A 22,636-nucleotide genomic window follows, 5' to 3' on the forward strand; every position below is an offset into this window, starting at 1 on the left:
TGATTTCCTGGATATGATGCCAAAATTTTAGGCAACAGAAGCAAAAATAGACGAGGACTATATCAGACTAAAAACCTTCTACACAGCATAGGAAGCAATCAACAGAGTGAAAAGCCAAGTTATGGAATAGGGGAAAATATCTGCAAACCATATATCTGATAAGGGATAAACTTTCAAAATATGTAGGAAGTGTAACAGCTCAATAGCAAAAAAAGAAAAACTAATAACTTGATTTAAAATGAGTTAAGCATCCTAACTGAAATAACTCAGAAGCAGAAAGTCAAATACTGCATGTTCTCACTTATAAGTGGGAGCTAAGCAATTAGTATTCATGGATATATAGAGTGGAATAACAGACAATGGAGACCCCAAAAGGTGGGAGCATGGGAGAGATGGGAGGGTTGAAAAATTACCTATTGGGTACAATGTTCACTATTTGAACAATGGGTACACGAGAAGCCCCCACTTTACTAATATGCAATATACACTTGTAAGAAATCTGCATTTACATCCCCTAAATACATTAAAATGTTAAAAGAAACAAAAAATAAATTAACTTAAATGAGCCTAAGACTTAATAGACGTTTCTCCATGAAGACACACAAATGGCCAACAGGTATATGAAAAGATGCTCAATGTCACTCAACATCATGGAAATGAAAATCAAAACCACAATGAAATACCACGTCATACCTGTTAGGATTGCTATCATGGAATAAAACAAGAGATAACAAGTGTTGGCAACAATGTGGAGAAACTGGAACTCTTGTGCACTATTTGGAAGAATGCAAAATGGTGCCGCCACTATGGAAATATTATGAGGGTTCCTTTAAAAATTAAAAATATAACTACCATGTGATTTAATAATTCCACTTCTGGATACTTATCTACAATGAAATCAAGATCTTGAAGAGATATTAGCATTCCTATGTTCACTGCAGCATTATTCACAGCAGCCAAGATGTAGAAACCGCCTAAATGTCTGTCAACAGTTGAATGGATAAAGAAAATGTGGTAGATAAAAAAAAAGTACATATATATATACATATACACACATACAATGGAATACTACTTCCAAAAAAATAAGGAAATCTTGTTATTGCAACAACATAGACGAAACTTGAATACACAATACCATGTAAGCAAAATAAGGCAGCCACAAAGGACATAATACTGTGTGATTCCACTTATATTAGGTATCTAAAATAGTCAAGTTCATAAAAGCAGTGAACAGAATAGTGGTTGCCAGGGGCTCATGGAACAGAAAATGGGGAGTTGTCGATCAACGGATATAAAGTTCAGTTATATACAATGAAAAAGTTCTAGAGATGTTCTGTACAACATAATACTCAGACTTAACAATACTGTATTAGACATTTAAAAATCTCTTAGAAAGGTCAATTTCATGCTAAGTATTCTTACCACATTAAAGTAAAAATAAATCCTAAAACAAGCTCAATATTTATAAATGTACCTACTGTATACTGTATATAAATGTATGGAAGAGTCTAAAAAGAAATACATAACTCTTATAAGAAAAGGAAGTAAAAGATTTCTGGGGGAAAAAAGGGTGTGTAAGGTTGCTTTTACTTACTATGTGAATTTTTTTTTTTTTTCGAGCCAGGGTCTCACTCTGTTGCCTAGACTGGAGTGCAGTGATGCAATTATAGCTCCCTGTAACCTCAAACTCCAAGGCTCAAACAATCCACCCACGTCAGCCTCTGGATAGCTAGAACTATAGGCTCACACCACCATATTTGGCTTTTTTTTTTTTTTTAAGAGGCAAGGTCTTGCCGTGTTGCTCAGGCTAGTCTCAAACTCCTGGTCTCAAACAATCCTCCCACCTCAGCCTCTCAAAGTGCTGGGATTACAGGTGCATGCCACCACACCCAACCCTATTTGAAACTTTTATACCAAAAAACACCCTGTGATATTTTAGGGAGAGAAAGTATTTTTTAAGAGTAATTTTGTAGTGAGAAAGCTCAAGAAGCAAATATAGATTACTATTTGAGTAAGTTTGCTAGTAAAGTTAGAAGAAAACAAGACTAATAAAATATTTCAGGAAGAAGTTGAGAATGTCTAGAAAAAGAACGGTCTTAGTCATCCTGATGGCATCTTAATTTAGAAATTAAACATAACTTGCTTAGGTCTCATTTTCCTTCTCTGAAAATGGGACTATTAAAACTACCAATCTCTTAGGGTTATTATGAGGGTTATACTGTGTAAGATACATACCAAAAGTCCCTGATGTGCATCAATACTGCCATAAAAGCCCAATATAGCTCCATTATAAGACACATACTACCTTTCTGGAAAGCAAAGTCACCTGGTAAAATGCAGCCATGGTCAGGTAGGGAAGAAAAAGATGCACTAGTGGAGAAGATTGAGAATACAGTAGAGAACTTAACACACAGTTGAACAAGTATCTTTCAAAGTTAATGCAAGGCCTAGGAGAAAAGGGCTCAAGTAGGCCATGTTGAGAGGAGCATGGCTAAGTATGATAAGGAATATGGCTACGGAACAATCCTAACAAAGATGGGCATGGGTTTAGAACAATGAGTATGCATTAACAGGTCAAAAAGCCAGACATCAGTATATACACTGAAGGTTAATAAAGGGAGAGTGCTACTTTGAGTAGCAAGAACTTTGAATATTGAAGGACTCTGGAGGATGGGCCAGTTCCAACTCATTTTTAAAATGAGTCCAGCTAAATAAATATTTCTGCAATGGCAATGCCAGAATGGTGAAAGCTTACAAATAAAGAGCCAGGTGAAAAACTGATTCAGTCTTTAAAGTAAATAAATAACCTAATAACCATAACATAAATCATAGAAGACAGCAAAAAAAATAGAGAATAAACATGGCACATTCCCTGACTTCAAAACAGATGGCATCATTAGTCATACTCTGAGAAGATGATGACCAATCCCTGGAACACAGCCACACAAACAAAATAACAATCCTCATTGTGCCACTAAATTTTACTTTAGCTCCTATGCCAGAGTTGCCCAAAACAAGCAATTTTATTTATTGCACATATCGTGGCAATTTTACAAAGCAAAAATCGAAAATTAAACTGACCTTTGGAGTACCACAGTCACACTCTTCCCCAGCGTCCACCAACTTATTACCACAGAAGGGAGCACTATAGGCTTCATCAGGCTTTGGAATATTAAGAAGGCAGTTTCCTCCTTTATTTAAAGTTAACTTCTCAAAGTCCTCTGCACTGCAACTGCTAAAGTTTCTGGAACCTCTATAATAAACATTAAGAAAAAGATCTTATGTCACAGTGATTACTCACTTTGAAAATGTTAAGTCATGTCTTTAACCCACAAAAAGTGAATATTTTAAATGACAGAAAAGAAGCTAATAAAAGTGGACATAAATGAGAATTCATGTCTACTCCTGATAAATACTGAACATTACTTCAGCTACTATATAAGAATCAACTATTTCATTACAATATATTGTACTTCCAATAAAATATATTTAAAACATATCACTTACATTGAAATACAAAATGATAATTCTCAGTATCAGAAGAGACTTTAAAAATTATCTAGCTCTATACAGAAAAAGTTTTACTTATCTAACACAGTAAAGGTTCTTAAAATATTGAAAGCTAGCTGTATGTTGTCTCATTTTCTATTCTGAAGGATACACATTGTTATGCTCACCCATGCCTATTATCACACACTAGGAGCTCTGCAAAACTAATGTGAATGGGCAACTCCAGTTCAGATGCACACCAGTCATCAAGAGGCAGACTGCGCAGTATAGAATGTCAGCTACTCCTATATGACAAGTTTTCAGTTTGAGCTTTAAATATAATAACTTTTATGATAATTCCTGGGAACCATGGTTAGTACTTTGAAGATTAGTTGGCCTTTAAGAAATTATCCAACTTGAGCTATGTGAGATTTTACCTGGGATTTTTTTAGCTACTGTTTTACTCAATAACTACTTTCAGATAGTCCCACAGGCTAGTTTAACCTTTGAAAACTAGTGGAAAATACACCTAAACACCACCTATATCTTTGATGAAGCCACGTCACATTAAAATTCTATTTTATTTTTGCTTTTGTAGCCTGAGTTTTTGCTGTGATATCCAAAAATCATTGTTAAGGCCAATGTCAAGGAGCTTTTTCTCAATGTTTTCTTCTTAGAAAGTTTTATGGTTTCAAGTCGTACATTTAGGTATTTTATCCATGTTGAGTTGATTTTTGTGTATAGTGTAAGATAAGGGTCCAACGTCATTATTTTGCATATAGAAATCCAGTTATCCCAGAACGATTTATTGAAGAGAACTATCCTTTCCCTATTGTATCCTCCTGGTGCACTTGTCAAAAATTAATTGACTATAAGTTTGGATTTGTTTCTGGGCTCTCTATTCTGTTCCATCGGTCTATTCTAGATGTCTGTGTTTATAGTACTACTATACTGCTTTGGCTACTATAGCTATCAAACTGAAAAGCTCTGCACAGCAAAGGTAACAGCCAACAAAATGAAATGTCTACAGATTGGGAGAAAATATCTGCAAACCATGTATCTTATAACGTATTAATATCCAAAATAACTCACACAACTCCATAGAAAAAAAAAAATTAACCCTGTTTTTAAAATGAACAAAAGACTTGAATAGACATTACTCCAAAAATGACATAAAAATGGCTAATAGGTGCATGAAAAGGTACTCAATATCATTAATAATCACGGGGCCAGGCGCAGTGGCTCATGCCTGTAATCTCAGCACTTTGGGAGGCCAAGGCGGGTGCATCACAAGGTCAGGAGTTCAAGACCAGCCTGGCCACGATGGTGAAACCCCATCTCTACTAAAAATACAAAAATTAGCTGGGTATGGTAGCAGGAGCCTGTAATCCCAGCTACTCGGGAGGCTGAGGCAGGAGAATCGTTTTAACCCAGGCAGCAGAGATTGCAGTGAGCCAAGACTGCACCACTGTACTCCAGCTTGGGCTACAGAGTGAGACTCTGTCAAAAAATATATATAAAAATAAAAATAATCAGGGAAGTGCAAATGAAAACCACAATGAAGTATCACCTCACCCCTGTTAGGATGGCTATCATTGAAAAGACATGATGGCTGGGCATGGTGGCTCACACCTGTAATCCCAGCATTTGGGAGGCAGAGGCAGAGAGATGACAAGGTCAGGAGTTCAAGACCAGCCTGGTCAACATGGTGAAACCCCATCTTTATTAAAATACAAAAATTAGCCAGGTGTGCTGGCACACGCCTATAATCTCAGCTACTAGGGAGGCTGAGGCAGGAAAATCGCTTGAACCTGGGAGGTGGAGGACGCAGTGAGCCGAGATCGTGCCACTGCACTCCAGCTTAGGAGACAGAGAGAGAGATACTGTCTCAAAAAAAAAGAGAGATAGTAAGTGCTAGTGAGAGTATAGTAAAAAGGAAACCCTTGAGCACTGATGATGGGAATATAGACTGTTGCACCCATTGTGGAAAACAATAGGAGTTCCCTAAAGAAATTAAAAACAGAACTATCATATGACCCAGCAATCTCACTTTTGGGTATACACCTAAAGAAAATGAAAATACCACCTCATAAAGATGTCTGCATTCTCCCATTTTCAGTGCAGCATTAGCCAAGATATGGAAACAAACCAAGTGTCTGGCAACAGTTTTATAAGTCTGATTATTATTCATCCTTATAAAAGGAGATCCTGACATTTACCACAACATGATAAACCTGGAGGATGTTATGCTACATGAAACAAGCCAGACACAAAAAGAAAAAAATCTTGCATGACTTGTTTCGGAATCTAAAAAAAGAAGTTAATTGGGTAACCCAGAGACAGAAAATAAAACACTGATTACAGTGGAGGCAGATGAAATGGGAGATGTAGGTCTGATACAAAGTAGTAGATATGTAGGGCAAACAAGTCTAGAGATCTCAGGTACAGCATGGGGACTATATGTAATAATCGTATTATATTCAGGATTTTTGCTAAAAGAAGAGATTTTAGGTGCTCTTTGCCACACACATGCAAAATGGACAACAGTGTGGAATGATGGATGTGTTAATCTGCTTGACTAACCATTTCACAATCTATATGTATACCAAAACATGTACACTTTAAATAAATACAATACAATTTATATATTATATATAGTTGTATTTTTTCAGGAAATTTGGTACTCTGAATCTCTTTTTCATCAGTTTGAGCAATGGTACCAGAGTAGCAGCAGGAGTGAAAGCTATGTTGCATTATAGTTAATGAAGGAGCATCCCTATTTATGGCTTGGTCTTTTGTACCTCCAAGGAACTCTAAGAAACATATTTTTTGCCCTGAGTACTCACGTTAAACTCTTCTTTGCTAACTGGTCTCCAGTACAGTTGATAGTACTGACTCCTGCCTCTTGGATTGGGATGCAGTCTGTCTAGAACATTTTGGTACTGTTAACTGCTATTTGACAAAAAAAAAAAAAAAAAGTCTACAGATGTGGGATGCAGAAGGATTTTAAAAGACTGACTGGCAGAAAAGGAAAAAAGAAAGAACGTGAACAATCAATGGTTTGCGATAAACGAATAGGCAAAGGCAAAATTCTGACTCATGGAAAGAAAAGATTTAGCATAAGGCTTCTAACAATAAGAGAAAGACTTGTCTTCCTTATTCTTTTTCTTGCTACTAAGAATAGTGTGGGAAGGAGTCCTTTTGTGCAATATCAATCAACCAGTCATTCAACAAATATTTACTGAGTATCTATTATGTACAAGGCATTCTTCTTGGTGCAAGGGATGAAACAGTGAACATAGCAAAAAAATCCCTGCCCCTGTAAGGTTATGATTATGATTCAGTGATTTACTTATACAATACGTAAATTAAATAGCATATCATAAGGTAATGAGTGCTATGTGGGTGATGAGCTCTGCAGAGGAAGGGATGCTTGTGATTTTAAAAGGGCAGTCAGGACAGGCACCTCAGACATGTGAGAGTTCAATTAAAACTGGGTATCTGGGAGGAAAACACTACAGACAGAAGGAATAGCAAATGTAAAATCTCTAAGGTAGAAGCTTTCCTGGCAGCTGAGTCAGTGAGGAAATGAATCATGAGAGGTACAGTCAGCAAAGACGGGAATAGGCCATTGTAAGAATGTGGCTTTCTACTATAAGTGGAATGAGGAAGTTGGAAGGGGAGACCATGGAAAGTGCTGAGCAGGAGTGGCATGATTTGACTAACGTTTTAATAGGACCACCATACTTGTTCTGTTAAGGAGAAAGACCACAAAGAAGGCTCTTACAGCAATTCACTAAACAGATGATGACAGACCAAAATGGTAACAGTGGGAGCTGTAAGAAGTAGTTGGATTGTTTTTGTTTTAAAGGAACAGCCATTAAGATGAAGAGTGAGAAAAAAGAGAAATCAAGAATGACTCCAAGGTTGTTGTCCTGGGATACAAGAAGGAAGGAGTTACCATTAACTCACATGGGGAAGACTATGGGTAGGTCAGATTTTAGGACGACTTTAGGAGGGACCACAGGAGTTTGAGGCTATTAGACATCAAGTAAAAATGTCAAAGCAGTATATAATAATTATTTGATAAACAAAAAAGACTGCAGTTTAAACATAGGCTTGTAATTGTTTTTTATTTTGTGCTGTTGATCTTTAGGTGATAAGTACAGTGCCTGCCACAGAGTACACATGCAGTAATGTTTTCTGTAGAAATATATTTAATAATGTAATCTCAGAGCTTTGGGAAGCTAAGGCAAGAAGATCACTTCAGCCCAGGAGTTCAAGGCCACCTGGGCAACATAGTAATATCCTATCTCTACAAAAAATAAGCTGGGCATGGCGGAGCACACCTGCAGTCCCAGCTACTCAGGAGGCTGGGATGGGAGGAGTTTAAGGCTGCAGCGAGCTATGATCATGCCACTGCTCTCCAGCCTGGGCGACAGGGCAAGACCCTGTCTCCCCCCCAAAAAAAAAACCACTCACACACATTTAAATATATATTTGAACATGTATAATTTATAATATATATATAACTTATAAATATATTTTTATATATTATATATATTTAATTAGACAATGGCCACAGAACTTGTGCAGGCATATGCAGTCCTATATTTTAGTCCCTAATTTTAACCTACATAAAGTCTACCACCTCTAAACAAGTTATTTTTTAAATACTCTCATTATTTGGTAGTTGAAAGATATTTTCTCATAAACAATGTTTCAAATGTTTGATCCTTCAGCAATCTACCAGGAAAAAAAAAAATGTTTCACCCACAAAGAATTGACTACAGAATTGAAAAGCATAACAAAATCATAGACACTTCTGGTGCTTTTTAACAGATGGAGATAGTAACATCCCCTGTGTTGGCCTTCAGTGAGACCTTAAAATGCTTTGGAGGTCACAGTTATGATGCCCTTTCACTAGCCATCCCTGGCTGGCACCTAAAGCAATAAGAATGATCTTTCTCCTGATACAAGGCTTGAAAAGTAACTCAAGTATTTCTATTCTCTATCACCTCTAGACTCCACAATATTAATGATTTATAACCTCTCCTCCTCTCTTTTCTCACATCTACGTGACTTTTCCAAAATGGCTTCAAAAGGAGATTGACTATGATGAAAATGTTTTACCTGAAAATGATGAAAAAAAATTCAACATTTAGAACATAAAATGTCAAAGCAGTATATAATAACAGAAAGTATTTGAGTACTCTGAAAATTCCCAGAACACATTTCCACCATTACTATGCTGATTTCCACAGCCTAGGATTAGGAAGTCTTAAGAGAAGATTCTGGCTCAACCAGACAACTCATGGCGGCGGCAGCAGTGGCAGCTGCTTGGACGCGGTGCAGTGGTGACTGAGCTATGAGCCTGGCGGCGGGTGTGCGCCAAGTCCCAGCCCGGCCCGGTCCCCGCGTGCTTCCCAGGCTCCGCACCCCTGATGCTGTGCGGGTGCTGAGCCCGCTCCGGCCAAGACAATGGTGAAGTATTTCCTGGGCCAGAGGTTGCTCCAGAGTTCCTGGGACCAAGTGTTCACCGCCTTCTGTCAGCGGTACCCGAATACCTATAGCAAGAATGTCTTGATGGAAGACATAATACACCGGGAGGTGACCATGACCAGAAACTGCTGTCCCGGCGACTCCTGACCAAGACCAAAAGGATGCCCCACTGGGCCGAGCGACTGTTTCCTAACAATGTTGCTCACTCGGTGTATCCTGGAGGACTCTATTGTGGACCCACAGAATCAGACCATGACCACCTTCACCTGGAACATCAACCACTCCCGGCTGATCCTCCACTCCCGGTGGAGGAACAATGTGTTTACTGTGTGAACTCTGACAACAGTGGCTGGACAGAAATCCACCGTGAAGCCTGGGTCTCCTCTAGCTTATTTGGTGTCTCCAGAGCTGTCCAGGAATTTGGTCTTGCCCGGTTCAAAAGCAACGTGACCAAGACTAGGAAGGGTTTTGAATATATCTTGGCGAAGCTGCAAGGCGAGGCCCCTTCCAAAAACACTTGTTGAGACAGCCAAGGAAGCCAAGGAGAAGGCAAAGGAGACGGCACTGGCAGCTACAGAGAAGGCCAAGGACCTCGCCAGCAAGGCGGCCACCAAGAAGCAGCAGCAGTCTGTGTAGCCAGCCCACCACCACCACAGCACCCCAGACAGCTTGGCTTAGCCCCTCTGCCCTCCCTCCATTGTACTTTATCATTAAAAATCAACTTCCAGCCCTATCTACTGTCTGGGTGGTGGGTTGAGGGTATCCAGTTTGGCACCCACAGTACACCAGGCACATTATCCACGGCTGAGCCAGGTCTGCTTATTCTCCCATTGGGCAGCTGAGGACCCAAGCACAGAGGTGCAGTGACTTGCCTCAGGCCCCAGGTAGCCTGCAGGTGAACTGCCCATAAATGCTAGACTGGAAGCCCCACAAGGGCAGGGCTCTTGGTTTTGTTCTCTGATGTGTCTCAAGTACCTGGAACAATATCTAGCACATAGCAGGCACTCAATAAATACTTGTTGAATTCAGTCAGCCCCACTGCCGCCAAAAAAAATGAGAAGATTCTAAGTGCTGGTAGCTTTCTCCTGATACATGGCTTGAAAAGCACTCAAGTATTTCTATTCTCTATCACCTCTAGACTCTACAATATTAATGATTTATAACCTCTCCTCCTCTCTTTTCTCACATCTACGTGACTTTTCCAAAATGCCTTCAAAAGGAGATTGACGATGATGAAAATGTTTTACCTGAGAATGACAAAAAAAAAAAAAATTTCAACTAAAACTTAGAACATTATTTCTTTGAGTACTCTGAAAATTCCCAGAACACATTCCCACCATTACTATGCTGATTCCCACAGCCTAGGATTAGGAAGTCTTAAAAGGAGATTCTAAGTGTTGGTACTGAATTAGATTAAGAAAAAGAACACCTGATTATGGAAGCTTGCTGATGGAGGTGACATTGAGGAGCAGAGTTAAGAAAGCCATTTCTCTAGAAAGGCATCTCCCAGGAAGAGCAACTCACACTTTCAGGAATCTAAGAGCAAGGCATGAGAATACCACTGTGCCCCCAAAATATCATAAATAATAACAAAAAAATATTATTATGAAGGTATATTATCCATTTTATTAAACAGAACTGGCTCCCAATGACTGGAGTTTTCTGAGGAAAAAAATAACGAAACATCTACAACATCACTAGCCTCAAACAATATGATAGAAAATTAATATTTATTAAACAGCCTATAAAGTATAGGGTAGGAAATCTGCCTTCAAAAAAAGAAGGTTTAGGAGAGAGATCCAAGATGGCTGATCACTAGCAGCTCGGGCTCGTAATTCCCAGTGAAAGCGCAGAGAATGAGAGGATGCCACACTTTCAGACGAATATTTGTTGCTCACGGACTAGGAGATTCCCAGCAGAGGAGCCCCACGGGTCGCCAGGGCGACTCTTGTGGCCGGCGTGGCAGTTTTGCTGGTGCCTTAGCGTGCCAGTTTTTGGTGCAGAGTCCGGAGATTCCCGGGCAGAAAAGCACCATCAATCTTAACGCCGCTATTTTGGCCGGTGCAATGGACTACTCAGATTTCGGCGCTGGGAGTCAACAAGTTGGACGTCAGCTCAGAGACCTAGTTAGAAAGTCGGTAATTACAAAGACGACAGACGGATAAATATATAATGAAGGGAAGAAACCAGCGTAAAAAGGCAGAGAATACTCAAAATCAGAATGCCTCTCCCTCTACAGGGGATCGCAATTCCTTATCAGTAACGGAACAAGGCTTAATAGATTACGAGTGTGTTCCAATAACAGAAGCAGGTTTCAAAACGTGGGTGATAAGAAACTTCTGTGAATTAAAAGAACTTGTTCTAACCCAATGCAAAGAAACTAAGAACCTTGAAAAAAGGTTGGACAAAAGAAGAATATAAGTGAATTGATGGAGCTGAAAAACACAACACGAGAACTTCGCGAAGCATGCACAAGTTTAAACAGTTGAATTGATCAAGCAGAAGAAAGGATATCAGAAGTCGAGGACCAGCTCAGTGAAATGAAACGAGAAGACAAGAATGCAGAAAAAAGGATGAAAAGGAATGAGCAAAGTCTCCAGGAAATATGCGACTATGTGAAAAGACCTAATTCACGTTTGATAGGTGTACCTGAATGTGACGAAGAGAATGAATCCAAGTTGGAAAATACTCTTCAGGATATCATTCAGGAAAACTTTCCCAACCTGGCAAGGCAGGGTAATATTCAACTCCAGGTAATACAGAGAACACCACAAAGATATTCTTCAAGAAGACCAACCCCAAGGCACATAATTGCCAGATTTATTAGGGTTGAAATGAAGGAGAAAATACTAAGGGCAGCCAGAGAGAAAGGTCAGGTTACCCATAAAGGGAAACCTATCAGACTTACAGCAGATCTCTCAGCAGAAACCCTACAAGCCAGAAAAGAGTGGGGACCAATATTTAACATCCTTAAAGAAAAGAACTTTCAACCCAGAATTTCCTATCCAGCCAAACTAAGCTTTATAATCGAAGGAAAAATTAAATCTTTTGCGAACAAACAAGTACTTAGAGAGTTCACCACCACCAGGCCTGCTTTACAAGAGCTTCTGAAAGAAGCACTATACATATAAAGGAACAACCAATATCAGCCTTTCCAAAAATATATCAATAAGCAAAGAGCATTAACACAATGAAAAATTTACACTAACTAATGGGCAAAACAGCCAGCTAGCATCAAATGCCAGTATTAAACCTATATATATATTCTAATTGGATAAAAAGCCAAAACCCATAGGTATGCTGCATCCAGACCCATCTCACATGCAACGATACACAAAGACTCAAAACAAAGAGAAGGAGGAAGATTTATCAACCAATCAGAGAGTAAAAATAAACAAATAAACAAAAAGCAGGAGATGCAATTCTCACCTCTGATAAAGTAGACTTTAAAGCAACAAAGAGCAAAAGAGGCAAAGAAGGACATTATATAATGGCAAAAGGATCAATGTAACAAGAAGAGCTAACGATTTTATAGATCAAAGAGACAGAAAATTAACAAGGACATTCAGGACTTGAACTCAGACCCAGAACAAGTAAACTTAATAAACATTTACAGAACTCTCCACTTCAAATACACAAAACATACATTACCACCTCACACCTATTTCAAAAGTGACTACATAACTGGAAGTAAATCACTCCTCAGTAATCGCATAGCATTTCATAGGTTTAAATGAAATATTGGTTGGCTGCTTGTTTGTTATTTTCTTCCCTTATTCCTTCCTGTCTACATCAAGTATAATTATTGGTATAAAAGAGGTTTCCAATACCCATTACTAAACTGCATTCTAGCCTGGGCAAGAAAGCAATACTCCCATTCTCTCTCTCTGTTTCTCTTCCTTTTTCTTCCTCTTCTTCATTTTCTTTCTTTCTTTCAAAAAAAAAAAAAAAAGAAGGTTTAATACTACCTTGGTAGTAAAAATGAATCTGAGGAGAAACAAAAGAAAATATTACCTAGGATAACCTCATCCTAGTTCAGAAATTATTCTTTAAAAAAACATTTTAAATATAATGGCTACACAATATAAAATACCACATGAAGCCACAATACACTACAAGAAAGGAAAAAAAAAACAGCAAATAAAGTCTAATAAAGTACCCTAATACTAGTTCCAGGATTATCAAATGATAGCCATAAAACATTATGCTTACTATGATCAGGGACAAAAGTGAAAAGCATGAAAATTTGGGCAGGGAACTAAAATCTACAAAACTAATACATCAGATTTGAAAAAGAACCAGGCAGAAATCTGACAAATGAAATAAGCAAATGAATAATTCAGTGGATAAATTTAACAACAGACAAAATACATATGAAGTCAGAATCAGTGAGATGAAAGGTGTCAGAAGAAATAACCTAGAAGGGAAAAAAAAAAAAAAAGATAGGAAACACATGCTGAGAAACATTGTTTACTCTGCCCCCATGGCCCCTTTGTGGAGGATGCTTGTAGTTTGTAGTTAGTGGTAGGCAGGTAACATCTGCCTACTTGGTATATCCTCTGTTATGTGTATATGTAGAACACCTGTGTATGTAATAAGAATCACCTGTCGCCGGGCACGGTGGCTCACGCCTGTAATCCCAGCACTTTGGGAGGCCGAGGCGGGTGGATCACGAGGTCAAGAGATCGAGACCATCCTGGTCAACATGGTGAAACCCCATCTCTACTAAAAACAAAAAATTAGCTGGGTACGGTGGCGCGTGCCTATAATCCCAGCTACTCAGGAGGCTGAGGCAGAAGAACTGCCTGAACCCAGGAGGCGGAGGTTGCGGTGGGCCGAGATCGTGCCATTGCACTCCAGCCTGGGTAACAAGAGCGAAACTCCATCTCAAAAAAAAAAAAAAAAAAAGAATCACCTGTCATAGAGTAAATAAATACATGGATGAATCTCTGCTCAGGGCCTTCAGTTCTGGAGAGCTGCAAGCCCCACAGGCTCTCAGGCTGCTGGTCCCCAGGATAGATCCACTCTGTTGGCTATCTGGGTGTCTGCCTCTCTCAATACCTTCAGCCTGCCTGGGTGGGAGTCTCCCGGCCAAGCTGGTCCTCGGCAAACATATATTTTAAAAAATTAGAGACAAAGGACATATAGTGAGATCTAATACACAGTTCACTAGAATCACAGAAGCATAAGAGACAGCAAATGTGCAGACACCCTGTATACACAAGCAATATGTAAAGAAGCAATTCGTAAAGACATGACTGAGAATTTTCTGATTGGGGCGATGCAGCAAACTACCACCATGGCACGTGTATACCTACGTAACAAACCTGCACGATCTACATATGTACCCCAGAACTTAAAGTATAATAAATAAATTTTAAAAAGAAGAAAAAAAATATATCAAGCCACAAACTTTAAAACACCAAAAAATTTCTGAGCAGGATATGAAGACATATATGTGTATATGTGTTATATATACATAACATACATGTGTATGCATGATTTTGTTTCTTTCTACAACAGGAACATGATAATGAAACTTAAAAAAAAATAAGTGTAAAGAGAAAATTGTGAAAATAGCTATAGGTAAATAGATTCACTTCAACAGAAAAATGGTCTAACATCTCAACAACATGGAAGGCAAAAGATAATGGAAAAATCCCAATATGATGAAAAATAACTGACGATCTACAATTCTATGTTCAACAAAAATATCTTCAAAAAAAGAGAAATAAAGACACCCTCAGGAGAAAAACAAAAATTAAGAGATATATACTACTACTAAACACACACTAAAGGAAAGTCAGAAGTAGTTCTTTGATCAGACTGAAAAATGGATACCAAATGGAAGGTCAGAGATGCAAGAGGACCAAAGGGCAAGGGCAATGGTCAAAATCTAAATGAACGACAATAAACAATTTTCATTAATCACTAATTCTTCCTGGCACACAGCTATATAAGTCAAGAAACTGATGAATAGAGTTAAAGCACTATATAGTCTTTGAACTGTTTGGGGAAGGATAAGATTTAATAGTAGACATGATAAATCAAGAACATGTGTTATAATTTCTAGGGTAACTTTAAAAAAAATAAAAGACTGCATAATTTCCATTCTGGAAATACGTCTAGAAGGAAAATAATATAACTAAAAGCATGCTATCTGTCAGGCCACAGTGGCTCATGCCTATAATCCCAGCACATTGGGAGGCTAAGGTGGGAGGATTGCTTAGGCCTAGGAGTTCAAAACCAGACTGGGCTACATAACAAGATCCCATTTCTACAAAGTAAAATAAAAATAAAAACATTCCACCAACCCCAAAGAAATAACACAGAAGATTTTGTTGTTGTTGTTGTTGTCCCTTTTTTGACACATAAAAGATGTACGTATTTTCAGGATACATGTGATCACTTGATCCATTCAAATAATGTGTAAAGACCAAATCAGAGTAATTGGAATATCCATCACCTTAAATATTTAAGATGGAAGACTTTTAAGAAAACCATAAAAGAAGACAAATAAAGGAGATATAAGATGGTAGCTTTAAACCCAAATACTGTATTTAATGGATTCTAAAACACATTCTTTTCCTATTTAAATAACTTTGAAATTGAGATTCATTTCAGATTACAATTGAACTATTAATTTCATTGACATCATATTTCTCAGTGGTATGTAAAAAGTAGTATATGTTGATTAAATGTATCAGTAATTACAGTAAATATAAATATATTTAGTGATATAATTATAAGACATATATTTTCAATTTGGATTAAAAATAAAATTTAAATATATGTTTTAGAAGCATTACTAATTCATGTACATTAGCACCCCCAAAAATGAGAGTTAGGTATAAATCTAACAAAATATGCATAAGATCTACATGAGGAAACTGCAATACTATCTGATGAAAGAATCAAAGAACTAAATAAATCAAGATATATTTCATTCTCACCTACAGGCAGACTCAATATTATCAAGATGCCAGTTCCTCAACTTGATCTATATATTCAATGCAATACTAATCAAAATCCCAGCAAATTAATTTGTGGATATAGATGAAACTAATTTTAAAGTTTACATGGAAAAGCAACAGACCCAGAATAGCCAACATAATAGTAAAGAAGAACAAAGTTGGAGGGCTGATGCTACCTGACTGCAAGATTTATTCTAAAGCTACAGTCATAAAGACTGTGTTACTGGCTAAAGACAAACAGATAAAAAGAACAAGATAGAGAGCCCAGAAAGAGTCCCACACAAATACAGCCAACTGATCTCTGACAAACGAGCAAAAGCCATATAATAAAAGATAGTCTTTTCAACAAATGGTGCTGGTACAACTAGATATTCATATGCAGTAAATAAATAAATAAATCTAGACACAGATCTTACACCCTCCACAATTAACTCCAAATGGATCAAAGACCCAAGTGTAAAATTCAAAACTCTAAAACTCCTGGAAGACAACATAGGAGAAAACTTAAATCATCTTGAATATGGCAATTATTTTTTAGATACAACACAAAGGCATCGTCCATGAAAGAATTAAAATATTAAATGTATGCTCTGTGAAAGACAATATTAAAAGAAGGAGAAGATAAGCTACCAATTAGTAGACAATATTTGCAAAAGATATATTTGATAAAAGACTCTTATCCAAAGTATGCAAAGAACTCTTAAAACTAAAAAATAAGAAAAGAAATAATCTGATTAAATAATGGGCCAAAGACCTTCACAGACGCCGAAAAGAAGGTATATAGAAGGCAAATAAACACAAAAAAAGATCATCTATATCCTACGTCATCAGGGAAATGTAAATTGAAGCAATGAGATACCACTACATGCCTATAGGAATAGCCAAAATGTAGAACACTGACACCACCAAATTCTGACAAAGATGTAGAGCAACAGTAATTCTCATCCATGGCTGGTGGGAATACAAAATGGTATAGCTACTTCGGAAGACAATTTACACATACTCTCTTAACATGTGACCCAGCAATCACATCTCATGGTCACACAAAACCCTGCACACGGATACTTATAGCAGCTTTTTTCATAATTAGAAGCAACCAACATGTCCTTCAGTAGGTGAATGGCTAAATTAACTGTGGTACAACCAAACAATGGGATATTTATTATTCAGCACTACAAATAAATGAGCTATCAAGACATGAAAAGACATGAAGAAACCTTAAATGCGTATTGCTAAGTGAAAGAAGCCAATGTGAAAAGGCAACATACTTCATGATTCCAAATATATGATACTTTGGAAAACACAAAACTATGGAGACAGTAAAAAGATCAGTGGTTGCCAAGGGTTGGAGGGGTGAGGACATATGACTACATAGAGCACAGATAATTTTTTAGGGCAATGAAAATATTCTGCATGATACCATAATGAGGGATACTTGTCATCATACGTTTGTCCATACCCATAGAATGCACAACACCAAGAGTGAATCATAAGGTATGAACTTTGAGAAATCATAATGTGTCAATGTAGGTTCAATTTTAACAATTATACCACTCCGTTGAGGGACATTGACAACAGGGCGACTATGCAAGTGTAGGGACAGAAAGTATATGGGAGGAGTCTTTCTACTTTCCTCTCGATTATTCTGTGAACCTAAAACTGCTCCAAAAAAAGTCTTTTCAAAATATTGAAGAGGAAGGAACACTTCCAAACTCATTTTATGAGGCCAGCATCACCCTAACATCAAAGTCAGAGAAGGCACAATCAGAAAAGAAAATCATAAGTCAATATCTCTAACAATATAAATGTAAAAATCCTCAAAAAAATACTAGCAATCAGAACTCAACAACACATCAGAAACATCAGGCCCTCTGACCAAGTGAGATTTACACCTGGGACACAAGGATGGCTCAACATACAAAAATGTATTAACACCATTTTAACAGAATCAAGGATAAAAGTCACATAATCATCTCTACAGGTGCTGAAAGGCATTTGATAAAATTCAACATTCTTTCACGACAAAAAATCTCAACAAACTAGAAAGAGGGAAATCACTTCAATATAATAAAGGCCATATATGAAAAGCCCACAGCCAACATCATAAACTATGGTGAAAAATCAAAAGCTTTCCCACCAAGCTGGACAAGACACAGGTACTCACTTTCAACACTTCTGTTGAAGAGATAAGAAGTCACTGGGAGAATAAGGCTGAATAATTCCCCTAGAACCCTCTCTATCAGGTCCCTTCAAGCTATCAGTGTCCCTCTATCTCAACTCCTGTAGGGATAGTCTTCCCTGCAGCTACAGAGACTCTCCCAGATCCCAGTAACAAACAGTTTCCTCCCTTTCTATCTACTATATCCCCAGCAAGCGTATACACATTCAAGTCAAACAAAATTTAAAACAAAACAAACAAACAAAAAAAACCATTTTTTGGCTCTTCCCTTGGGAAAAATGATTGAAACCTTATATCTGAGATCATGTTATCTTCATATTTAAATGTCAATATGTGTTGTTTTCAATATAATATTCTAAATACCATTCTCCTCAAAATGCTTAATATTTACTTAATATTTAATTATACTATAAGTCTCTTTGCCATAGGGTTTACTTTAGGGGAGTAGTTTTAAATACCAACTCATTTAAAGTAGGGGAGTGGTTTTAAATACCACCTCGTTCAAAGTTTCTGTTACTAACATCCAGTTTTGTCATACTGAGGCCTGTTCTGGTTGTTTCACCACCCTCGGCCCTCCCAATCCTCCATATTCCACTCTATTTTATTTCACATAGCACTTATCACCTTCTAACACCCTATATTATTGATTTTCTTATGTTTATAGATTGTCTCCCACTCCCCTCCAATGTAAACTCTTTGAAGGGCAAGTCAATCTAACTGAGGTATTCCAAATGCTGAGAACAAAGTCTGGCATGTAGTCAGTGCTCAATAAATGTTTGACAAGTTGGTGAATAAAGTATGGGTCCACTCTTCATTGTTTCCTATACCATATTAAATTCCACTATGGCACTGTTTCATAACATTCCCTCCTTAAAACTCTGAATGCTTTTTTATTTCAATCTCTTGACTTGTCTCATTGTTCATTACTCATTTCTTGTTTCCCTGAATTCACGTCTTTCTCAACTTCACTGCTGGCCAAAGCAAATGCTAAATTTACTTCCCTCTACTATAAGAAATCTTTTACATACATATGACTTTCCTTAGTACATTATTTTATAAAGCATGGATGTTCATAAGTACTATTTTAATTCTTCCGTATCTATTTTTTAGCCTAGTATTTATTCTAAAACTATAAATTCTGCTTGAGTACTTCCCTTTATACTAGCATGTGACTAGAATTGTCTGGTCCACGCAGATCTTTAGCTGAAAGGCTGGTTGACAGAAGTTTTTATTACTCTGTCAGTGCTTCGGAAGCCTGAGAGAGGTGGGAAGGGGCATGAACACTTGGGGCCACGGATATTCCCCATTTGAAATCTTCATCTGTTTGTTTGTTTTTTTGTTTGTTTGTTTGTTTGTTTGTTTTAAAACAAGGTCTTACCCTGTTGCCCAGGCTGGAGTACAGTGGCACAATCATTGCTCACTGCGGCCTTGAACTCCTGGGCTCAAGTGATCCTCCTGCCTCAACTTCCTGAGTAGCTGGGACTACAGGCATGTGCCAACACACCCAGTTAATTTTTCAATTTTTTTTTTTTTTTTTTTAGAGACAAGGTCTTACTCTGTTACCCATGTTGGTCTTGAACTCCTGGTCTCAAGTGATCCTCGCAACTCAGCCTCCCTAAATGTTGGGATTATAGGCATGACGCACCATGTCCACCCTGTATTTGTTAAAGATACCATCTCTCATATCTAATTTTCACTCAGGCTCAGCATCTACACATGTACACACTACTGTTAGGTTCAGCTCTCTACTTAGGACTCCTGCCTTCTAAATTAGGAAGGAACCTCACCGGCATTATGATGATTCTGCATTAGAAATCTGTATTTCTGATGCCCAAACACCATGAGACCTTCTACTATAATTATTTTTTAGCTTCGGGACAGGAAAGGGTTCTAAGATCAGATCACAGGCTCTGACTTCCTGGCTTTGAATCCCAGTCAGCAATTTGCATGTGTGACCTCAGTTTCCTCATCTGCAAATGGAGATAAAGTATGTGTACCTCAATTCACTGATGAGCAGTAAGTAAGTGGACAATCTTTTAAAAGCCAACAACAGTGCCTGTACATAAAAAGAGCTTAATGAATGTTAGCCATTCTCTCTCCTCTTCTCTGTCTTGCCTCCCACTTTTATCTCTATAAAACAGGGTTTGCTGATAGAAATACGTCACAATCTCTTCTACTTACAGTGACAATGCAGCATTTTCTCAAAAAGGGGTTTGTGAAGAAATTTCTTACACAGTCCTTCAGTGAAATCCAATCCACATTGAATCTAGCAGAAACTACCCCCTAATTTCTACTTCAGATATAAACTTTGCCATGTTCAGTCTATAATTGGTTTATAGAAGAGTATAGTTACATACTTGTGCCTACATAAGTGTTGCCTTCTAAAAGCTCTCTAGAATTATTTAATGAAAAAACAGACTTCAGCTATACATCAGGTAACAAACCTGCACATGTACCCCCTGAATCTAAAAGGCTGGGAAAAGACTTCTCATTGGTGTGTCATGTAATCAATTTCAGGAAACCAGAAATAACATGGATCTACAATACTATATAAAGAAGAAGAAAGAACCCAGGTACTCACGATGTTCCTGAATTCATGATGCAGCTCTTTACTGCACAGGAACAATCTCTCCCATCATCGTGATTCATTCCAAGATTATGACCCAACTCATGAGCAACAATAGATGCAAATGTCTCCACAGTGATTTGCCCAAACTGTTCAGACACATGAAGGTAGTGATTAGGTTTCTGAACACAAAGAAAATGTTTTGCTGCTCAGATTATTTTTTCACAAAAGGAAATTTATTCACTACACTGTTGACAGCCTATACAATAAATGAAGCATCCAACAAGTCTTCATACATTTCAGTTGAGTAAAAAAGTAACATGAATCACACACTAATGATGGACACAGATCCTTCAAGCAAGAGATCAACCACTTTAACACCTATAGATTACTCATGATAGTTGATAGGAAAACAAGCTGATGGTTCTAATTTAATTCACTAAAATCTGTTTCCTCACCCATAAAAAGTAAAGAGCTACACTCAGAGTTGAACTATGAGAACACATGGACACACAGAAGGGAACTTCACACACCAAGGCCTGTCGGGAGGTAGGGGGCAAGGGGAGGGAGAGCTTTAGGACAAATATGCATAAGGGGCTTAAAACCTAGATGACAGGTTGATAGGTGTAGCAAACACCCTGGCACATGTTTACCTATGTAACAAACTTGCATGTTCTGCACATGTATCCCAGAACTTAAAGTAAAATAAAATAAAATAATAAAATAAAAAAGTAAAGAGCTAGTAGATATAGTACATATTTAAAAATTTGACCCAGTCTCTAGGGAAAGAACACATCTGTCACTTCTACCGTGTCCCTCATAACACTCAAAATATTGTTTTAAGGACCAGGGGAGGAAATATATGGTCAATAAATGCTTGATACTGTCCCAATGCAAACATCCAAAGTTAAACATCAAGAACAACGTACCACATTAATCCCGCCTGCGTGGCTCCTTGAACACACTGTTCCCACAAATGCCATTCCTGCAGTTCCACCAAAACCTTTCTTTCTAAATGAAAATGTAAAAGTTATAAAATGTTCTTGGGGAAAAAAAAGGAACACGTTGCTTTTATTGTATGAATAATCTCAACTGAATTGGGAGAACCTATAAAACCTGGCAGAAAAATGGCAAAGAAAAATAACATTCTAAAATCAGAATATAATTATACCTTATCTCCTTCTTATTAATATTTTCAGACAAATGAAGACATTTTCTGGATACTAAGACAAATTTGCTTCTTTTTACCTTCTAGATGAAACCTCTCCTTAAATACATTAGGTTTATTTATTCACAAATTCTAGTGAGGATAGATAGATAACAAACAGAATAAATATGTTTACATGGGCAGCTGCAGGGCAGTTAGCACAGTGAATGTGAAAGTCAAGAGGGGCTAGGAGCGGTGGCTTATGCCTATAATCCCAGCACTTTGGGAGGCTGAGGTGGGCAGATCAACTGGAGTCAGGAGTTTGAGACCAGCCTGGCCAACATCAAGAAACCCCATCTCTACTAAAAAAAAAAAAAAGAAAAAAATGCAAAAATTAGCCAGGCATGGTGGTGCACACCTGTAATCCCAGCAACTCGGGAGGCTGAGGCAGGAGAATCACTTGAATCCAGCAGGCAGAGATTGCAGTGAGTCAAGACTACACCACTGTACTCCAGCCTGGGTGAGAGAGTGAGACTCTGTCTCCAAAAAAGAAAAAAATTCAAGATAGGCCCTGTGTGCCTCCTCAATCACACCCCACATACCTATACCTCAGCACCTCTTCCCTCCGCCTGGACCTCTCTTCCCCAGTAGTAATATACACCCAGACTCATTCCCTTACCTCCTTCAGGTCCTTACTCAGAAGGCATCTCCCTCACTAGGCATTCCCTGGCCATGTCACCTCAATAGTCAACCTCATTCCTCCAATGCTTTTATATCTA

At 37.9% G+C, this 22,636-nt stretch overlaps 1 protein-coding gene and 1 pseudogene across 2 annotated transcripts in view; one reads left to right on the forward strand and one right to left on the reverse strand.

The window, feature by feature from the left end:
* ADAM9 (ADAM metallopeptidase domain 9) overlaps window positions 1-22,636 on the reverse strand; it is a 110,431-nt gene that overhangs the window by 58,455 nt on the left and 29,340 nt on the right. For both annotated transcript variants that reach the window (XM_021675853.2, XM_021675854.2), the window contains exons 10-12: window positions 21,640-21,721; window positions 20,726-20,859; window positions 3,082-3,253 (exon numbers count right to left, since the gene is read on the reverse strand). In XM_021675853.2, coding sequence (XP_021531528.1) covers window positions 3,082-3,253; window positions 20,726-20,859; window positions 21,640-21,721 — 388 coding nt within the window. The remainder of the gene's footprint in view (window positions 1-3,081; window positions 3,254-20,725; window positions 20,860-21,639; window positions 21,722-22,636) is intronic.
* Window positions 8,971-9,627, forward strand: LOC105733561 (PRELI domain-containing protein 1, mitochondrial-like; annotated as a pseudogene).

The sequence above is a fragment of the Aotus nancymaae genome, unplaced genomic scaffold (assembly GCF_030222135.1).
Source record: "Aotus nancymaae isolate 86718 unplaced genomic scaffold, 86718_ANA_hifiasm-v0.15.2.pri h1tg000079l, whole genome shotgun sequence".
NCBI lineage: Eukaryota > Metazoa > Chordata > Mammalia > Primates > Aotidae > Aotus > Aotus nancymaae.